Below are 17,842 nucleotides of genomic sequence, written 5' to 3' on the forward strand. Positions count from 1 at the left end.
TTCGTCAAAATTTTTATTCTTTGGAACGAATTCTGTAGTATTTATGCATTGGATTGTACATGAAAAGGTATATTAACAAATAAAAACTTGTTTTGGGTACATTTTAATAAATAAATCTTAAATTTTTGAAAGTGTAAGACTGTACAATTTTATTTCTTTACTCTGGCTTTAACTTTTTCTGCACAATCTAAAATAAGTATAAGCAATGAATAAGAAGAATAATTTTACAACATAAAGGTAGTAAGTAATTATTAAAAGTTTTTTTGAGTTTTCTTTGAATCAAAATCATCCTAGGAAACATCATCCTGTTACATGTTTGTATTAACCAAAATTAAGGTCATATTAAATATTTGTAAAATTTGGTTTTTCTTCATTTTTTGAAACAAAATTGCACTTATGCGTCTTCCTATTATAGACGCCACTGCTGTTAGTGACAAATTACTTATTACAATTACTAGAATTTTTGTAAAATTCAAAATTGGGTTAAATAGATATAATTGGACGAATAAAATTAAAATTATTACAGATTCTAAAATAGTTTAACTTCGTTGATTAGCCATTGGTATAATTGAGGACAGCGAAATGTATACGGCATAATTGTCTCTGATTTTTACCTTAAATCATAGAGGTACTTCTAATTGTTATTGATGATTAATAATAATTACCTAACAATATGTTAATTAAGATTGATACGGAAAATATGCAAGTTATTGAGTAGTTTTTTGGTCTTTAAGAATGTTTTTTAATTAAATTAATTTTTGTCTACGATCGATGTACCTATTGTAAAGTTTTATAACTTTAGATACTTAAATTAAACAAAAAAATCGAATGCTTACAAAAAAATTGCTGAACTTTTGTTTGATAAGGCAAAACAGATTTAAAATTCAAAATTAATACGCAGTTCTTTTACAAATGACTTTCTTTCAACATATTTTTTTTCCAAAATATGTTGTGATGATTGTTATTTAAATTCAAAAATGAGGTAAAACTTTTAAAATAATCGACACTGTTTAAAGACTGACGAAGAAAGTGGTTGGGTAATATCATTTTTTTTTGGTACTTATAAGTTTCTAAATATTTATAAACTTTTATTAGTAATATTAATTTAAAAAGCTACGTAAATACAAATAGGAATAATAATTATGAAACTTAGAAGTTTAAAGAATAAGAAATAAGAATCTGTAAGTACAAAGAAGGGAAAAACGAACATATTCATGATCATTTGCGTCGCTCCACATTTAGAATATGTATATCGAATAAATACAAAATAATATCGTTTTATCACTGTCTAAACTAATAATAACTTCAATATACCGACGATTTTGTTTCATAGGTAAAAAATGTCAAAAATAATTTATTTTGTATCGATCCACAAATAAATATACATTTTACTGTGTAGTTGGTAGCAAAGCGAAAAATAAATTCATGAATAAAATCAAACACTTCAAAATAAAATAGGGAAGATATAAAAGTTATTTCATTTGAGAAACTGTACAATAAAAGCTTAACTATTATTCTATATTCTCAGACTGCAAAACTCCTTTACAAATAATAATATTTCGTAAAATTTAGGATTTTTTTATCAAGTCGGCTGAGATACTTGTTGCTAACGGGTGTCGGAACTTGACATTTAAACGTCAAATAGTTCACAGATTGTTAGAAATGATAGATATTAAGACATACGTGCACAGACCAAACAGTCAACCAAAGTTTTTTTTTAACACAACACGTCAATCGTTCTCTATTTTACAACTGGCAACGTTGTCTAGGAAAATTTGTAGTGAAAAAATTAAAGTCAAATTAGTGACATATCTGAAAATTAGCCAGTTCTTCATTTAAAAACGTTTATTTTTCAGCCAGTTGGATTTTAAATCAAAGGATTAATAGTGAAAAGAATTGACACCGTCTAAAAGACTCTTATGTGTAATTAAATTGTCAATTAAATATTGTCTAACTTATTTTATTTTATCACCAGAAAATCATTTTAGGCAACTTTGCCGGTTGTAAAAACCGGTTGTAAAAAAAAAAAGGGAAATGCGATGGTTTAAAAAAAAAACTTTAGATAAATAATTCAATTGATCGCTTTACAGTTCATTTAAAAAAATAGTTAAATCTGTATTATTTACAAAACACAAATGCGGCGGAACGCAAAATTTTAGAAAAATCACCGTATACCCAATGCCAAATTCCGTATTTTATTTGTTGAGTCAATTCTCTATCTTTTCGGTTTATTTTAACAGGATGTTAAACTTGTAACCATGACACTGGTCAATCTAAACATTGTATTTATAATTTTACTTTAATAGCCTTTTAAAAATAGACGGCTAAAATGCCTCATTATGTCTTATTTTATTACCATTGCTAAACCTTGTAAATTATTGTCGTTCTGATATTTTATAAATTAATTAAAGTATAACAAAATATTACAATTAAATAATTTTTAAAATATGTAAAATTCTTACAATAAAACTTCCGATTACATGTATTATGGTTCATAACATTTTTAATAACTACTGTTCCTTCAACAGCGTCTTTCAATTTCTTTCAATTTGATGCTAGTTATTATTGTCCATTTTCAGCTCATTTCAGTTTCTAATTAGTTTTCTAGAAAAAAACAACTCCGCATTAAACTGCAACCTGTCTTTCGAAGAGTAAAATTAGCAAAATGAAAACGCAACAATAAATATTTGAAGGAATTAGTAAATATTGATTTTGTGAACTGATGCGAGCACATCCATTTCAAAACGCAAATGCGTGAAATGGAATTTCTCTTTCCAGCGTCGGGTCACAAATGAATTATAATAAAAATGATTTATGAAGTAAAACCTCCTTCATCACATCAATAAAATTTCTTTTCTTTAACGTCAAATTATTTGACTCCCACGTACTTAATAAACCTAATTAAAATCATGATGATGAACAAGTCGTTCCTACGCATAGCTCAAGTTAATTAAAACTGAAGAACAACCCTCGCAAAAAATGCAACGGCTATTTTCCATATTCACTTTGTTTCGAAATGAACTGTTTAGGCAATGGACAAACAGAGAGAGGAAGACGGGAGACTTGGGCAAACTCCCTAGGGATAGATCAATACCATCGTTTTACAGTGAACCTCGACCTATTTAACGACGTCAACAAATTTTCATTGTAACAATAAAAGAAAACGTGGGTGGGTGCAGAGAGGAGAGTCGTAGTCATAGTTTCACAAATTTTGAGAAATTAAATCCAGACGTCAATCGAAACAGTTTACTCGCGCTTGACTGCACGCTCGGAATTAAATCTGAAGTCCTGGCAACGGAGGTAAACCTGGGGGAAAAAGAGCTGAAACATTGGAAAACTGAAAGAGCGTTTATCTGTTTAATATTTCTAAGAGAAAAACGCCACTTAAACGAAAAAAATTCTGTTCTAATTGGGAAAGTCTTCATAGCTACGCTCCCTCGACTCTTCTTTCTCTGCGGTAAAATTTTGGGCAGAACCAAAATTTGCCGGGTAAAGTTACCCCCTTTCTCTCCCGATTTCATAAAAATCTTAACGAGTGTAAGAAGTTCGTGAACGAGAGAATAAAATTACCGTTCCCTCTTTCGGGCTAAAAGCTCATTTATTTGAAAATCACTGGAAAGTGATGAGTTCGCTTGACACCCCCTCCCGTTCGTGAATACTCGAGCTTTCCGATTAACTCTTGAACGATAAAAATGCACTCTTTTGTCTCGGACACAGCGGCAAACTCCGGGTAATGTTTATTAGCCGGAGATGATGAAGTCATTCGGTGACTTATCACGGGTGATAATTTCCACACCGTTACACCTCAACTTAAGCGCCGCTTAGCTGGGGTGCGGATTGAGGGGGCAGCAGACCGGAACCCGGACCGAAACACAAGGGATTGCCATTGTAATCAAACAGATTATCTATAAAAATATCGACGGAACTCTTATTAAGAGTAAAAAAGTTCTTCGCTTTTATCTAAAATTGCAGTGAACGTCTCGACTTTTTCCTATCTCGGTGTAATACAAATTCAATTAACCTTGTCGTAACAGCCTAGTAATAACTTTCGCATATGAAAACTCGCGCAATTCCGCAACATTTCAGGGCGTAAGTAATTCCGAGCCGTGGGCGGCACCGCCTCCACCTTCTCCACCTCCTCTTTCTCCCTTTCCTCCCCAACTCGTCTATAAAAAAATTGATCATTCCATTCAAAACCATGGTCTTCCTGGAACTAAACAAATTAATAATACGACTTAAAGGGTTGCTAAAAAGGGACGCTTGCGCTCAACTATTGTTCGACGTCAACACGTAATTAGATCTCCAAAGTCTGATTTAATCTGCGTTAATCTCGTCATTAAATCCGCTGCATTTCAACTAAATAGTCTAAAATCGATGGGGCTCGTATTGTTGGTTGTCTATGTAACGATTTACTTGGCTTAGTTTGTAAAAAGTCGAGAGGGTGCGATCATTTACCACCAATATTGACATTACAGTCTGTAACTAATGAGAAATTTTGTTTACACATCGCTTTGATTTCGTACAGGACTCAGGGGTTTCAAATTCGTCAAAAGTTGGATGGATGTGTGGGCGATCAATGGGGTGCAGGAGGGGGTAATTATTTTGGGGAAGTCTTTTAGTAAAAAATAGCCTTTAAAGCTGTAAAAGTAAGGCGAACAAGCAAACATTAATAATAAAAATATACAAACTAAAAAGTAGAGCTTTTTCGAATTCGCTTGTAAAACCTATGAAGAATACAATATTTAGTTCTAATAGATATCGAAAAACTAGAATTGAAGAGCTATTTTTCGAAACTTATATAAAATAAATCCATTTTATAAATTTTGACAAAGAGTTAATTTAAACGATAATTTGTTCAAATTATTTATTCAAATTTACTTCAATTATTTTACCCTAAGAGAGTAACACAATGTTTTTTACTAAATAAAAAATATACATTGTTAAATTTGCCCAAAATAATCCCAATTTTACATCAAACTGAGATGCCCGGGAATTTTAGAATAGATTTTTGGCATTTGAACTAGCCAAAACACAATTTTATTTAATATTTGACTCCACTTTTTTCATGTCACTATCCAATTTGTTCCAAAATACAAAATTTTATCCAATTTAAAAAATTTGAGAAGTTTGAACAGATTTATGTAATAAGAAATGAAAGAACTCTAAAAAAACAGTTACAATTTTTTCATCAGACTTTTTGTTTATTCGAAAAAGAGACCTCTCTGAAGAATTGAGCGAACCTCCCGCTAGATTTTCTCAGTTTCCATTTCTCGAACACCCCTAAATAATCAATAAGGACAACATTCACCACGCTATCTTTAGTTAAGTAGAAGAACTACAATTAAAACATAGACTTCTGAAACCTGAAACACGTAATTATAGAAAAATGACTTCCACCCAACCGCTTTAAGCAATTTAGCACAAAATTCTTTTTCTATGATCGTTTATTGCTCATGAAAATCTGGATTTTCCGCACCCAACTTTTTATTTCGAATCACTTATTTTATTCATGAGTTAATAGTCATAAACCTTTGCAATTGGTTAAAAATGATGTTGAAAATTAATTACGGAAGTGCTTATGCTTCTATCTAATTCATTGGTTTTATTAGCTCCAGCTGAGATATTTCTGCAATCTCATTTTATGAAACACGTCACATTCCTCGAATGAAATAGTCTTCGTATAAAATTTATGTAAACCTCCCTCGCTCGCATTTTTTAATCAACGATCAAAACCGAACAACAGTATTAATTTCCATATTGGCCATTTGGCAAATGATCCGCGACTGCAGCAGATTTTTCGGTTTTTTCTCCGGTGATTTATTCCCAGGATAGTAGCGATTCGTGGAACCATTAGTCAGGGAAAATAGACCGTATATTTCATATACCGAAACATGTTTTACGTGCAATTCTCGAAGTACATTGTACCTCCTCACACGTAGTAGAGTTTATCTAGCTTTATTGCTCCAGACATATTTATCGTCGCGTTTTCCGCTTCGGTTCGATTTTTAAAGAGCTGAATGTCAAGAATGACAGTCGCACTAATTCATTTCAAATTCAAGTACACAAAATGTCGACCAACGAAGAAAGAAGAAGTACATCCATGGGGAAACTTGTTAAGCCTCCTTCGGGAGACCCACCATCTCTTCGTTCATCAAACAGAAAAATGAAATCATCCAAAAGTGTGATCAGCATGAGGAGTTCACAGATACCGCCAACGGAGTCGGTGGATTCAGAAAAACATTTAGAAGTCGCCGAAAAAAAGAAACCAGAAGATGGTAAAACGAACTCGAGTATTGATAACTCCACTTTTCTAGTTCCACGAGAGTGTAATTGTGTTCCTGATTTATATACGAGAGTTTTGGGACCCACAGCCGATGAGACTATTCTCACAGGACTACAAACTGTTATTGATTTATGCAGTCGATTAAGAACTTGTGGCGATGGAGACGAATCCGCTGAGGAGGAACCCGAAAAAGAACAAGTGAATTCTTCACTATATCAAGAAGTCCCAGTGAAAGACATTTCAGTTCGGGTAAGCCCACAACTGACCATACTATTAAGTTGAAAATTTTGCAGTCGAAAAGCTCCAATAGTCCAACTCCATACCACGTAAGTCATTCCCGAAATTTTGCATCGCGGTAATTTTAATTTCAGTCGGTTTCTGCCGCGTTTCAAGTCACTCCAAGTGTAAGCAATGTGCAGGTTTTCAATATCTGTTAAAAAGATTTTAGGTGAAAACAGCAGCGACGCAGAGTTTGCCCTACCCGCAGGTCTTGAAGAAACTTTAAAGATTCATTTTTCAGCGGTTTGTTTTAGATGGTGTCTGAAATCTTGCAGACCGTCGGTTTAACACCAGAGGTTCCTATCTGCCCTACGCCTGTTTCTTAATTAAAGTTTATTTTTTCTAGACGGTTTCAAAAATTATGCAAACTTCTTTCGTGAGGTGCGCTAATAAAATTTTCTTACATCTAAACTTATTTATTTTAGCCTGAACTAACCGAACCGAAAAAACCAAGCGTAAGTTATTCCAGTCACAATTGTAAAATATTTAATGTTTTTTAGCTAACCTCCATGAAAATTCAAACTTCAAATGCGACGGTAAGTTCTGTACTTTTCGTCCAAAAAAACAAACTCCAATTTTAGCTGCGATCAAACTTCATGCAAACTTCTTTTCCTGACGTAAGTTTCTTTTTAACTACGATCTTAAAACTAACTCGTTTTTGCAGTACACGCTTGATACTGTTCAAACCGGCTCTGACCTCCTCCTAAAAGTAAGCAGGAGAGTTTGCAAAAATTTTGACTTGGGTCAATTCCACAGGTAAAAGCTCCGGTCTTGGAGTCTGTTAATACCCAGAAGGACCTTGATAAGGTACCAACCGACAATGTTTCGACTCAGTCCGATTTCGGCTCCACAGGTTAATCAGTTAAAACTTATGTTAGTTCGAATTCTAATTTTTCCGGTAGATGATGTCATGACTCAGTCCGATTCCATTAAAACTGAGAGCAAAATGACTATGCCTGATGAAGGTTCTTTGCTTTTACCACCAGTAAGAGAAAAAAGTATTCAAAGCGATGTGATTTCCGCCGTAAGAGAAAAAAGTATTCAAAGCGATGTGATTTCCGTCGGTAAGGGGGATGAACACAAGTGTATCTCTCCCCCGGAGCCTCCGGACGAACCGGAACAACCCAGTCTTAATTGTAAATGTTGCGCATGTTCTTCAAGTACTTCCAGAACATCTAAAAGTAGTATTACTAAAAAAACATGTGTTTGCGGCAAAAGAAAGTCCAAGTGCAAATGCAGCAAATTTAAACGATGTAAGAACGGTTCTGCTCGTGTATTTAATTTAATTTGATTTCAGCAAACACGCATATGGAGACTGGAACCAGACGTAAGGTTTGAATACCGATTTTCTGATTTTAATTTTGTAATTTTAGAATCGGCTTTGGAAGTAAAGTATGCTGTCACGAAAATCTCAAAATATAAAGAATTTACGACCTATGAAGTTCTGAAGTCGACCAAAAACAAACCACGACAAATTCCCAAAGGTATCGAAGGTGTTTTCGTTTTGAAGAAAAAGGGAGGATCTGATGGGGAGCTGAAACTGGCAAAAAACGGCAATGGGATTAAAAATGGAAAGATAAGCAGAGGGAAAAATGGAAGTGCGGAAATTTGAAAATAGTATTTTAACGAAATAAAGAAGTCTAAGCAAACGTTTCTTTCATTTACTTATTTATTTTTATTATTTTTACTATTCTCAGATCTTCAGGTTGGCTATCTCAATTCTCTAAAAATTGAGAACTTTAAGTTCAGAGAAATTTTTATGTAAATTTTTAAACCTCTTTGAGTGATTGCTAATCTAGTTAGTTTAACTTAATTAGAAAAAATCCTAAGCAAATTTTAGAATCTGAAACTTTTAAATATTGAAAAATTGATGCTTCAAAAAATAAAGAATTGAAATTTAAATTCAAATTTTAGGAATCGAAAGAAAAAAAAATAAGCTCAATAATTGGGAAAATAAACAAATTCTGTAGGTGTGCGAATATGCGTCTATAAACGGATTTAGAAACCTGAGAACCTGAAAATATCAAATTTGAAATCTAAAATGTACGTAAAATTTGGTCACAATTTTGTCATTTCCTCTACATATGCGCCACAGAATTTAATTCTTCTTATTAGACATCCGTTCAGCTGATGTGGTATTATACTTCCCTTTCTGAGAAACATTTTCGGGGATTTTTTTACTTTTTTAAAGGTTTACGGAGTTCTGTTAATTCCCAGCAATATGATAATAAGCAATTCTTAAAAAACGTGTCTAGGATGTTGCAATTACCAATGAATATTATCTATTTTTATCCGTTACTAGAGTTTGCTCCGGGACTAGACATACCTGTTTAGTAATTATGATTTAGAAAAAGCTAAAGTTTCTTGTCTCAAGAGTTGTTTGTTTAATTGTGTTAAAATGAAGATTAAAAGCGCACGCTGACAGAAAGATAATAAGCCGCCAACAGCTTCTTTTGTACAGCGTGCATTAATCCATTTGTTTTCACGAGATGAAGATTATGCAAGCGTGGAGATAAAGAGGCGCCGAATCCGCCTCGACTCGCACTCTTTATACTTATTAAGAAATAAGGACAATCGTAAGGCTATTTGGCTTAGAGCAACACCCATCTCCCGAATAAAATCGTAATAAAGTAGATAATTTGCATAAGTTGGCGTATTTGCGGAGTAAAAGGACGAATCCGGCAGCCAAGTTTCGCGTTTTAAACAAAATCGGAGATAATGAACGACGAATCCATCGGACAAATTATAAATTATGTAGCAGCAAATACCTTGCCCTGGTGGGAGTTTTCAGGGCGACAGCGTCGCACTCCAACTTTTCAAATCAGTTTACTCACATCCTGCAAGGAAAGCGCAACTGTGTTAAGCTCCCGGACTTGGACCACGTGCTAGTCGAAGTGGAGCTTTCGCTCTCGTCGAACCTGTGAAAGCTCAGAGGATGCGAGTGCTGTGAGTTTTTAATAAAATCAAGGTAAATACTTTTCAATCACTTTCAATTGAATTCCAGGGATACTATGCATACTTCTCTAATTGATTAATTATATAAATAGCGCGATTTAAGAGCAATTTTAATAACGCAGTTACGTTACATCAACATCCTGGTATGGATTCACCCATCAAAACCCACAAAAACCCATCCGGAGTTTATCCCCGCCCAAAACATGCTCGAAGAAAGCAAAGGCGGTTCAATCCCGCGAGGGTGTGAATTTTAATTAATTAATCCGTGTAAAGCACATTTCTGCGAATTTATAAAGGAAATTTTATTAAATCTTTATTTCAAGGTTTGTTTTGCACCACGAACAAGTGGGGACCCAAAATAAGAAACTTATCGGAAGATTTTAAACACCAGTCGCATTTGGTATAAATTACATAAAGAACAAGGACGGGGAATTTTCTTACGATTCCTAAACATGATTTTATGCAGAAATGGAAATTAATTTTAAGATGCTCATATTAAGACACAATGACGTATCAAACTCCATAATTATTATTGTAATATGTTATTTTCTTTATTTTTCAAGACGAAAACCGTGAAATTAATTTTCAACTAAGGTCTATCGGTACAAATTGAGATAGTTCATTATCTCCAACTCAATTAACTCTAAAAAAAGTGTTTTATTAAAATATCGTGGTTAATTATTGGTGCTCTTCTCCCAGCCTATTATTATCTCAAATGACTATAACTTTGAACGAGCCCTTTTTTTATCGAGCAACTTCTCTAAAATAGTTTTACAAGCATCGAAGCTGATGGCGGTTTACCTCGGACAAACTTTGACCTTGTTAAAAACTGCGAAACAATTTACATGAAACGCCAGTACCGATAAATCCCAATTACATCTTCAATTATGATGAATCCAAGCCCTGATTTGGTTCTATTGTTACACTTTTTATTCATAGATAATGTAACAGGAAGTAATTGGCTCTAACTAATTTAATTTAAAATACAATGGTCTATAATTTGAAGTCGTCTCCAGATCCATCTTGTTATTTGGGTCAAAAAGAAACCGTCCATAAATTCAGTCTGACCTACGTCGCTAAAGCACCTCTGACTCTTTAAAATATCAAAAGCTGCGACCTTTAGCTCGCGACCCTTCCAACAATAAATTTCGTGCGGTGATCGATCGAGATTTTGTTGGAAAAATCCAAGACATTCCTTAGCCGGTGGAAGCGATGAGGAAAACAAACATAAATTATAGTAAGTGACTAATTTCCTTATTAAAATGCAAACGATCACAGGTGCAGGATATTTAATACTAATAACAGCAATTAGCCACCACCCACAATATTTTTGTTTTTTCTTTGGACGATGGAAATGACGAACGCTCGGTATAAATGAGATCAGCCACAGGTGGTTGGAGTCCTTTGTTCTACATCGGATGACTTCATGTCACTTACGTAACGTATTTTACATGTAATTAATTAGAATTACAAAACTGTAGAAAGATTTTCGCGACACTCATACAAATCATGAATGGAGCGGACCCTGTACAAAGGGCGCCCACGCTCAACACTCCTCTAGACGACAAAGAAAAATCACACTCCGTGGCTTATATAATCCGGGAAAAATCGACAAGAGCAATGTTTATTCCATTCACAATGTTTACGGAGTGTTGCGGATAATGATACTCATAATTCTAATAGACGCGTGGTTTTTGATTTATTGATGAGCGTGGGACTGACTAATTTCAGACGCCGGAGGGTAAACAGATTTTGTTCTAGTTTCAAGAATCGCACTTCCGACTGAATAGGTGGAAATTACTGCTATAATTGCATATGGAGTATTGTCGCGTTGTCGCAGAGAAAGCCTGCAGCAGGGTCGGAGTCAGGGAATAATTACAATTTTTTATTATGTTTCGGACAGTTTACAATACTTAAAGATAGATTTACGGATAAAGCAATGAAGAGGCAACAAAGTGGTGCGATTACATAAACTATCCACAGCTTATAATTTCCATGAAATATTACCTTTGCGTTAGCGTAAGAATAATAGAACCGTCGTTTTCACAAACAATTCAATTTCCAGCCAACTGCTTATTTTTGAAGAGCTGCATGGCGCCCGCCACCGAAAAAACCGTTTGTTATTTTCGACCTGCATGACGTAAAGTCCAGACATGCAAATTCTCAGGTCCTAAATCGCGAACATTACGAGAAAATTCATTTTATTTAGTGCATATTTATCAGCATTGTTCCAAACTATTGTAAATGTAAACAAAGGCACTCTGCCAGAATTCCAACCGCTTTTCTACCTTCAGGTACGAAAAAACGCCGAAAATAAATACTAGTAGTAAATAGTTTCGACGCCATAAAGGCACGGTTGTAAATAAACCGAATTAGCGTACATGATGGAAGCATAAAACGATTCAATGCGAAGAATGTTGGCGCTTAACACCACGAAATGAGCTTCGGGAGTATAATGCACAGGAAGTTCGAAATTCTGTGGGGAAGAATAGAAAAATCCGGAGGACTGATCAACAATCACGCGTCGCCTTTTGTAGCAAATACGATGTCCATTCATTGGCGCCCACCACCTGCCTTTCACAATACCATCTTTCTCGCAGACGAACAGGGACGGATTTCGGCGCTTCGCAGACCAGAAGCAAAAGATCAACTGCAAATTTGCATTTCAAATTCACTGGGTTGAGCACGCTCTGTCGCCAGGCGCATTCTTCCTGTTTAAAAAGTTTGATTCTCCACTTCTGCAAATTTCGTATTCTACACTCTTAAATCTCGTCTCAATTCGCAATAATTCGGTGGTCAGCAAAAGCGATAAATAAACTCTTGTAACGTCTGTTATTTAAGAATAGCTGGGAAATCGATAATAAATTACGACTATTCGAAAACAAATTATTGAAAATCAAAATAAAATGTAGAGCCATCGATTCTCACTGATGCAATTACCCGTGCGGCTGATTGATGTTGTTTTGATGGAAACTCCAAGTTTTCGATTAAACTAACAAAACCACTAATATATCAAAATTGATGTGTAGTGAAAAAGTCCCCGATTGCAAACCGCTTTATTTTCGAATCCGTTCCTGGCTCTCACGAGTCTCCGCCGACAGCAGGTTAGTGCATCTAGAAATCGGACCCTACGCGCCACCCACCCATCAACCTTATAGGTGATCGCATACACCCATGGTCGTTCCATTCATGCGAGATGGTCCGCCAGATTTCCTCCGGTCACCGGATACTCTGCAGACACGCACTATCTCCACATAATTGGATGTCGGTGCCCAAGGGGGGCTAATCGACCTGCATAATAATCCTGTCATAGTCTTCGGTAAACGCGAACACGTGGGCCGCCACAATTTCTATTGGAGACATTTTACGACATGACTTCAGTCAATGAACATTTACATACAATCTCTTGGGACGAAAAATCTCAACTTTTGACGGAACGAATGGTACGGTGATTATTTATGGCGAAATTCACGCTCCTCTAAGGCGACAAAGAGGCGCATTTTCAACGTATCGACAAGATCGCGGACGAAAATGGTGAATTCAAATAAAAATTTTCTTGGGCGAGTGGGAGAGGTGACGGCTTTCAGATTTTATCAGCGGAGAAACATAAATTGACAAAAAGTTAAGCTCAATGCGGCAGATTTAACTAACCCATATTTGCTGGATTTCTTTCAAAAGCTTCGAGGCCACCAGCTCTTAAGAAATACAATAAACATGTCATAATCACGCAGATTTCCTTGCATGTCTTACTAAGCGAAGTTTGCTGTATGAAAAGTTGATTTCTTTAGAGATATTGTTTGTAAAAGAAACATTGTGACTAACGAAAACACGGGATGTTTACGCATCTCTTCACAGTTTCCGAATCACAACAAACATCTGACGAACCAAGTCAAGAATTCAAGTGAGGGTGTCATCCAATTAAAAAAACCAAAAATGATTCAACCAATTACGCCAACTCGCCCATCAACTTGAGAGGAGATTGAATACAAACCTGTCCGAATTCGTGTAGGCCCACTTGTAGAGCAAATATACAATTATACAGCCTTTAAATCATTCAAATAAACAAAAGTAGAAAAGTCACAATTTTCATCTCAACCAATTAAACTGGTGATTTAGGATGTTTAGTAAACTAGCTTCATAAACACAATGAATGATGTTTAAATTACATTTTTCCTTTCAGATGCTGCTGCAAAGTCTCCTTCTTGTCGTTTTTCTGTTTTTCGGATCTTCGGTGTCGCTCCGTAAAACTCCGAGTGATTCAATTTTAGACATCATCAACACGAAAGAAGTGGAGAGGTTAATCGCGGAAAAAAAACAGAACATATCGCGCGAGGAAAAGCGATATCTTCTACAAAACGAGCTCGATGAAAATTACATTCCTCCGGATCAAGAGTACGAGATCCAGAAGCTCAAACTTTTGGATGACGACCAGGTGATGCCGCGTCCTGACAATCCTCGTGTCGACTTAAATCTCTTCTTGCGACGTAACAATCACTCTGATCCTTATAAAACCACGGAGCTTCTTCAAGATCTTCGTGGTTACAACGGACGAAAGTTGCTGAAAAGTAGCAAGAACGCTCTTTTCGTGACTAAGAAGGAGTATTTGCAAAGAGATTGGTGTAAAACTGAGCCTTTGATCCAAAAGGTCAAAGAAGAAGGTTGTTTGACCCGCACTGTGATCAATCGCTTTTGCTACGGTCAATGCAACTCGTTTTATATCCCGAAGAACCCGAAGCGGCGCCACCGCCATATTTCTTCGAGTGAGGAAACGGAAGATGAAGACTTGAATGGTCCCGCGTTTAAAGCCTGTGCTTTCTGCAAACCGAGTAAGTTTACTTGGGTGACCATCACGTTGAAATGTCCCTCGATGGTGCCACCATTCCGGAAGAAGAGGATCCAAAGGATCAAACAATGCAAGTGTATTGCTGCAAATGTAAACTGAGCGCTTCGATGACGTCACGCTCTTGAACTTAAGGACGATTGTAAACTGCTTAAGAGATCTAAAATTAAAACCACAGCAATATGGCTTAGGATTTTTAAAAGTGTTTTTGTGCGGCGGTTTTTGCTGCTTAAGTGGATATTTTTTCTAAGTTGGTTGATTCACACGCGTTTGCGTCTAATTAGTAAAACTGGTTTATCTGATACTTTCTTGCAATTAGTTGCGTGTTGGGCGACTTCGCCGTCGAGACTGTGCGTACATTTTTCGAGATGAATGAGGAAACAGTCGGCGAGATTTACCGCCGGATAATTGTGATAAAATCAAAGGATGAGAATGAAATTGCGCGATGGTTAGACGCTGGTAGGCGACAAGTGCTAATAAACGTTCCCAACAACATTAATAAGTGTACAAACATTAACCGGCGCCACAAACCTACATGCTGAGTGGGTACTGATCATTAAAGTTATGTTGATTTCTATTTATACTTTTATTATTAAACGGCCTACATGTCCCCGAAATCGGACGTTTTTACGCGGAGTGCCGATTTCAGCGACGGAGGCCAAGAAGAAGGCTAAATGGTTGCGGCGACATCAGAGGTAGGCATTTTTTACCTTTGCCAAACTGAAAAAGTCGACATCGACTAGACAAGCTATTTTGCCACAAGTTATAATTGGCAGCTATTTTATTTCTCTCAAATCGGGCTGAACATTTTTACTAAACCAAAGAAAAACTCTCCCAATGTTTTCTTCTCTTTTATTCTAAAAGCCTACTTCTGATTCCTTCTGCTGCTGCTTCAGCAGAACTTGGAGGAAGTCAAAAAACCAATAAATAAACTAAAATACTTAGCATAACGTAACTAACTTCAGCTGTTCAAGTTCCTACTATTCTTAGTGCTGTAATCCATAAGAAGTTAGTGAATAGTTTGTAATAAGTAAATTATTCTTATTTATAAAATTAACACGATTACAGATGGTCTCTCCGACATATTTATTTAAAGGGAATGATGTAAAAGTTCCCACCTAATCGCTTTAAAGGCTATGAACATTTGTAAGTCTGAATGTAAAAATACTTGTTAGTATTAACATTTAACAGTGTTATTTTATTGTTACACGTAGTTCTTTATATCGTAAATAAAAATAAACAGATAGTCCAATATATTTTATTTATTTGCGGCGCCAAAACAGTACCAGCAGGACGTTTCCTCTACGAAATGTTTGTTTAGACTAGAAGCCGAGAATCCAAGATTAGTGCTTGTAGACACTTTTTCCCTTCCGCAGGAACTTCCATAGATCATAAACAAGTAGCGAGCGTTTAAAGGAGTTGTGCTTTTTAGTCTCGACTCGAAAAGTTTAGCTTCTGGGACAACTACAAGTTTCTGTCTGTCGACGAACATATCAGGTCTGGAGCCAGACCGACTGCCCGAGAGAACTTGAATTATCTTTCGGTGTGCCAAACAACCAACCTGCCGATAATATGGCAAACTTCCATGGAATAATATTCACTTTGGACGTATAAATCCAGAGACGATTAGACAAGCGTTAAGTGTTTCCGGGAATGTCCGGAAACGTGTTTGTTTGGAGCGTTCCGGGAGCCGGAAAAATCGACGGGAGAGAGTTTTTTATGGCTGCGATTATGCAGAAAACAAGCCATAAAACAGGGCCGGACACGACAGACCTGAGCCAATTTTGGCAGCGGACCCGAAAGAATACGCGGAAAAACAAAGAGCACATTCACACTTAATTATATTTCCGAGACAAAGGACATTCATCTCGACTTCCGGGCGCTCTTCCTGAAAATTTCAAACTCAAACTTATGCAACCAACAATTCTAAAAAAATCCGGGGTCTTATAAATGGTGACTCCGGACAGAACCTTCCAGTAAATAAAACTGCGAAATTATGTTATTACCGTGATATTTACATAACTATAAACGGTGGCAATAAATTAAATGACGAAGGTAGAATACCGTCAGGTGTCTGACAAAAATTACTTCTTTCTATAAAAGTGTGTATCCTGATCGGGAGATCTGGCCCACCAAATCTTACGCCCTCATTCGTAATTTAATAGATAAGTAGGATTTTAAAAACAATATGTTTATTGGTATAATCATGGTAATAAGACAGTCAATTTTGTAATTATTATACGTAGTGATCCTACGAAAGTTTTAAAGTATCACGTTTTATAAAATCGCATATTCGCCTTAAAAAATGTGCGCTTGAACGTGTCATTTTAGGTATTCATAATATTACCAGTATAGGCGGTAAGATAATAAAGTGTTTCAGCACATATCTGATTTGCAAATTTAATTTTCGAGAGCTACAGCATTAATTGGCTGATTATTTGCTTCTTGACTTAATTTGCTTAATTTATGTCGACTAAAAAGGTAAGATTTAATTTTTATTATCTCTTGCTTTTAATTTATGGGTGACACGGTTACGAGGTTTTCTCTATTTTAGATTTTATGAGGAAGCATAAAGTCGCTGCTTTCTTACCTATAGTACGTATTTTTTTATAATAATAAGTTAATTGTAATATGACTACGCACAAATATTTTCAAACATAAATCATACAAAATCAGTGAACATTTTTTTTAAGTTTCTGGCATTCGTGGAAGAGATAAGAAATAACATTAAATAAATATATTTTTGGCAAATAAATTTCATCAGCTGAGGGCTGACACAGTTAACTTACCACAGAAAATAATATTTTGATTCAGACGTACATTTTGATAAATCCAAGATTTATTGCTAAGTAAACAAAAAAGTTAGTCGTTCGGATTTTAGTCAACATAGATTTTAATTTTTAGAATTTGGCCAGAAAGACCATAAAAAATTGGCACGTAATTGAAGCACATGATTTACAAATTTAATTACGACTACTTATTTCTCTGTACTCCGTCTCAGTTTCCAAGTTTTATTTTTTGTTGGATTATCTATTTTTGTTTACTTTATTTCCTATTGTTACATAAGCAATACATTCAAGTTATTTTATAATTTGTTGATTTAGAAATTGACACCAATTTATTAGTTGACGGACGCGAATTACGAAAGATGGAAATTTAATAACTGCAAATGGAAAATGTTAATCTTGACAATAAAAGTGCTAAAAAAACGCAATTTCTAAATTACTGTAATTCTATTGATTATATGATTAAATAATGGATTTTAGAGGAAAAATGGGGTAAATAAAAAACGTATTTGCATTAAGAGAATACATTATATATTTTGACATCTGAAAGAGAACAGATCCATAATGTTGCTGTGGTCTGTTCAAGATAACATATTGAATACACATCTGATTAGCTATAAGCATGAGCGAAATGGTCAACCATCTCACAATCACACATATTTGTTAAAATCTTAAAACACCAAATCTTGATAACGACTG

General features: G+C 35.3%; 2 protein-coding genes across 2 annotated transcripts; both read left to right on the forward strand.

The window, feature by feature from the left end:
* The first annotated feature begins 5,578 nt into the window (after positions 1-5,578).
* Positions 5,579-8,349, forward strand: LOC148170220 (uncharacterized). Its single transcript, XM_088044266.1, has 19 exons — positions 5,579-5,599; positions 5,674-5,812; positions 5,855-5,921; positions 5,968-6,532; positions 6,577-6,609; positions 6,655-6,687; positions 6,732-6,770; positions 6,817-6,858; positions 6,909-6,938; positions 6,988-7,017; positions 7,063-7,098; positions 7,144-7,179; positions 7,227-7,271; positions 7,319-7,415; positions 7,465-7,835; positions 7,877-7,889; positions 7,936-8,160; positions 8,208-8,267; positions 8,312-8,349. Exons 1-19 carry the CDS (start codon positions 5,579-5,581, stop codon positions 8,347-8,349), a joined length of 1,920 nt encoding a protein of 639 aa, XP_087900392.1.
* Positions 8,350-9,371: 1,022 nt separating this feature from the next.
* LOC148170221 (DAN domain family member 5-like) lies at positions 9,372-14,571 on the forward strand. The gene is made up of 2 exons (XM_088044362.1): positions 9,372-9,530; positions 13,698-14,571. The coding sequence occupies exon 2, from the start codon at positions 13,698-13,700 to the stop codon at positions 14,457-14,459; it is 762 nt and encodes a 253-aa protein (XP_087900488.1). The 5' UTR covers positions 9,372-9,530; the 3' UTR covers positions 14,460-14,571.
* Positions 14,572-17,842: the final 3,271 nt, after the last annotated feature.

Source organism: Gnatocerus cornutus, chromosome 8 (assembly GCF_029298725.1).
Source record: "Gnatocerus cornutus isolate USDA-ARS CGAHR chromosome 8, icGnaCorn1.1, whole genome shotgun sequence".
Lineage (NCBI taxonomy): Eukaryota > Metazoa > Arthropoda > Insecta > Coleoptera > Tenebrionidae > Gnatocerus > Gnatocerus cornutus.

What these genes read in the sequence shown, in the direction of transcription:
- LOC148170221 (XM_088044362.1), top strand. Translation starts at nt 13,698, where the DNA reads ATGCTGCTGCAAAGTCTCCTTCTTGTCGTTTTTCTGTTTTTCGGATCT.
- LOC148170220 (XM_088044266.1), top strand. Translation starts at nt 5,579, where the DNA reads ATGCTTCTATCTAATTCATTG. An exon ending in CCGTCGGTTTAACACCAGAG is followed by an intron (nt 6,859 to 6,908) that starts GTTCCTATCTGC and finishes TATTTTTTCTAG; the next exon opens with ACGGTTTCAAAAATTATGCA. An exon ending in GTCCGATTTCGGCTCCACAG is followed by an intron (nt 7,416 to 7,464) that starts GTTAATCAGTTA and finishes TTTTTCCGGTAG; the next exon opens with ATGATGTCATGACTCAGTCC.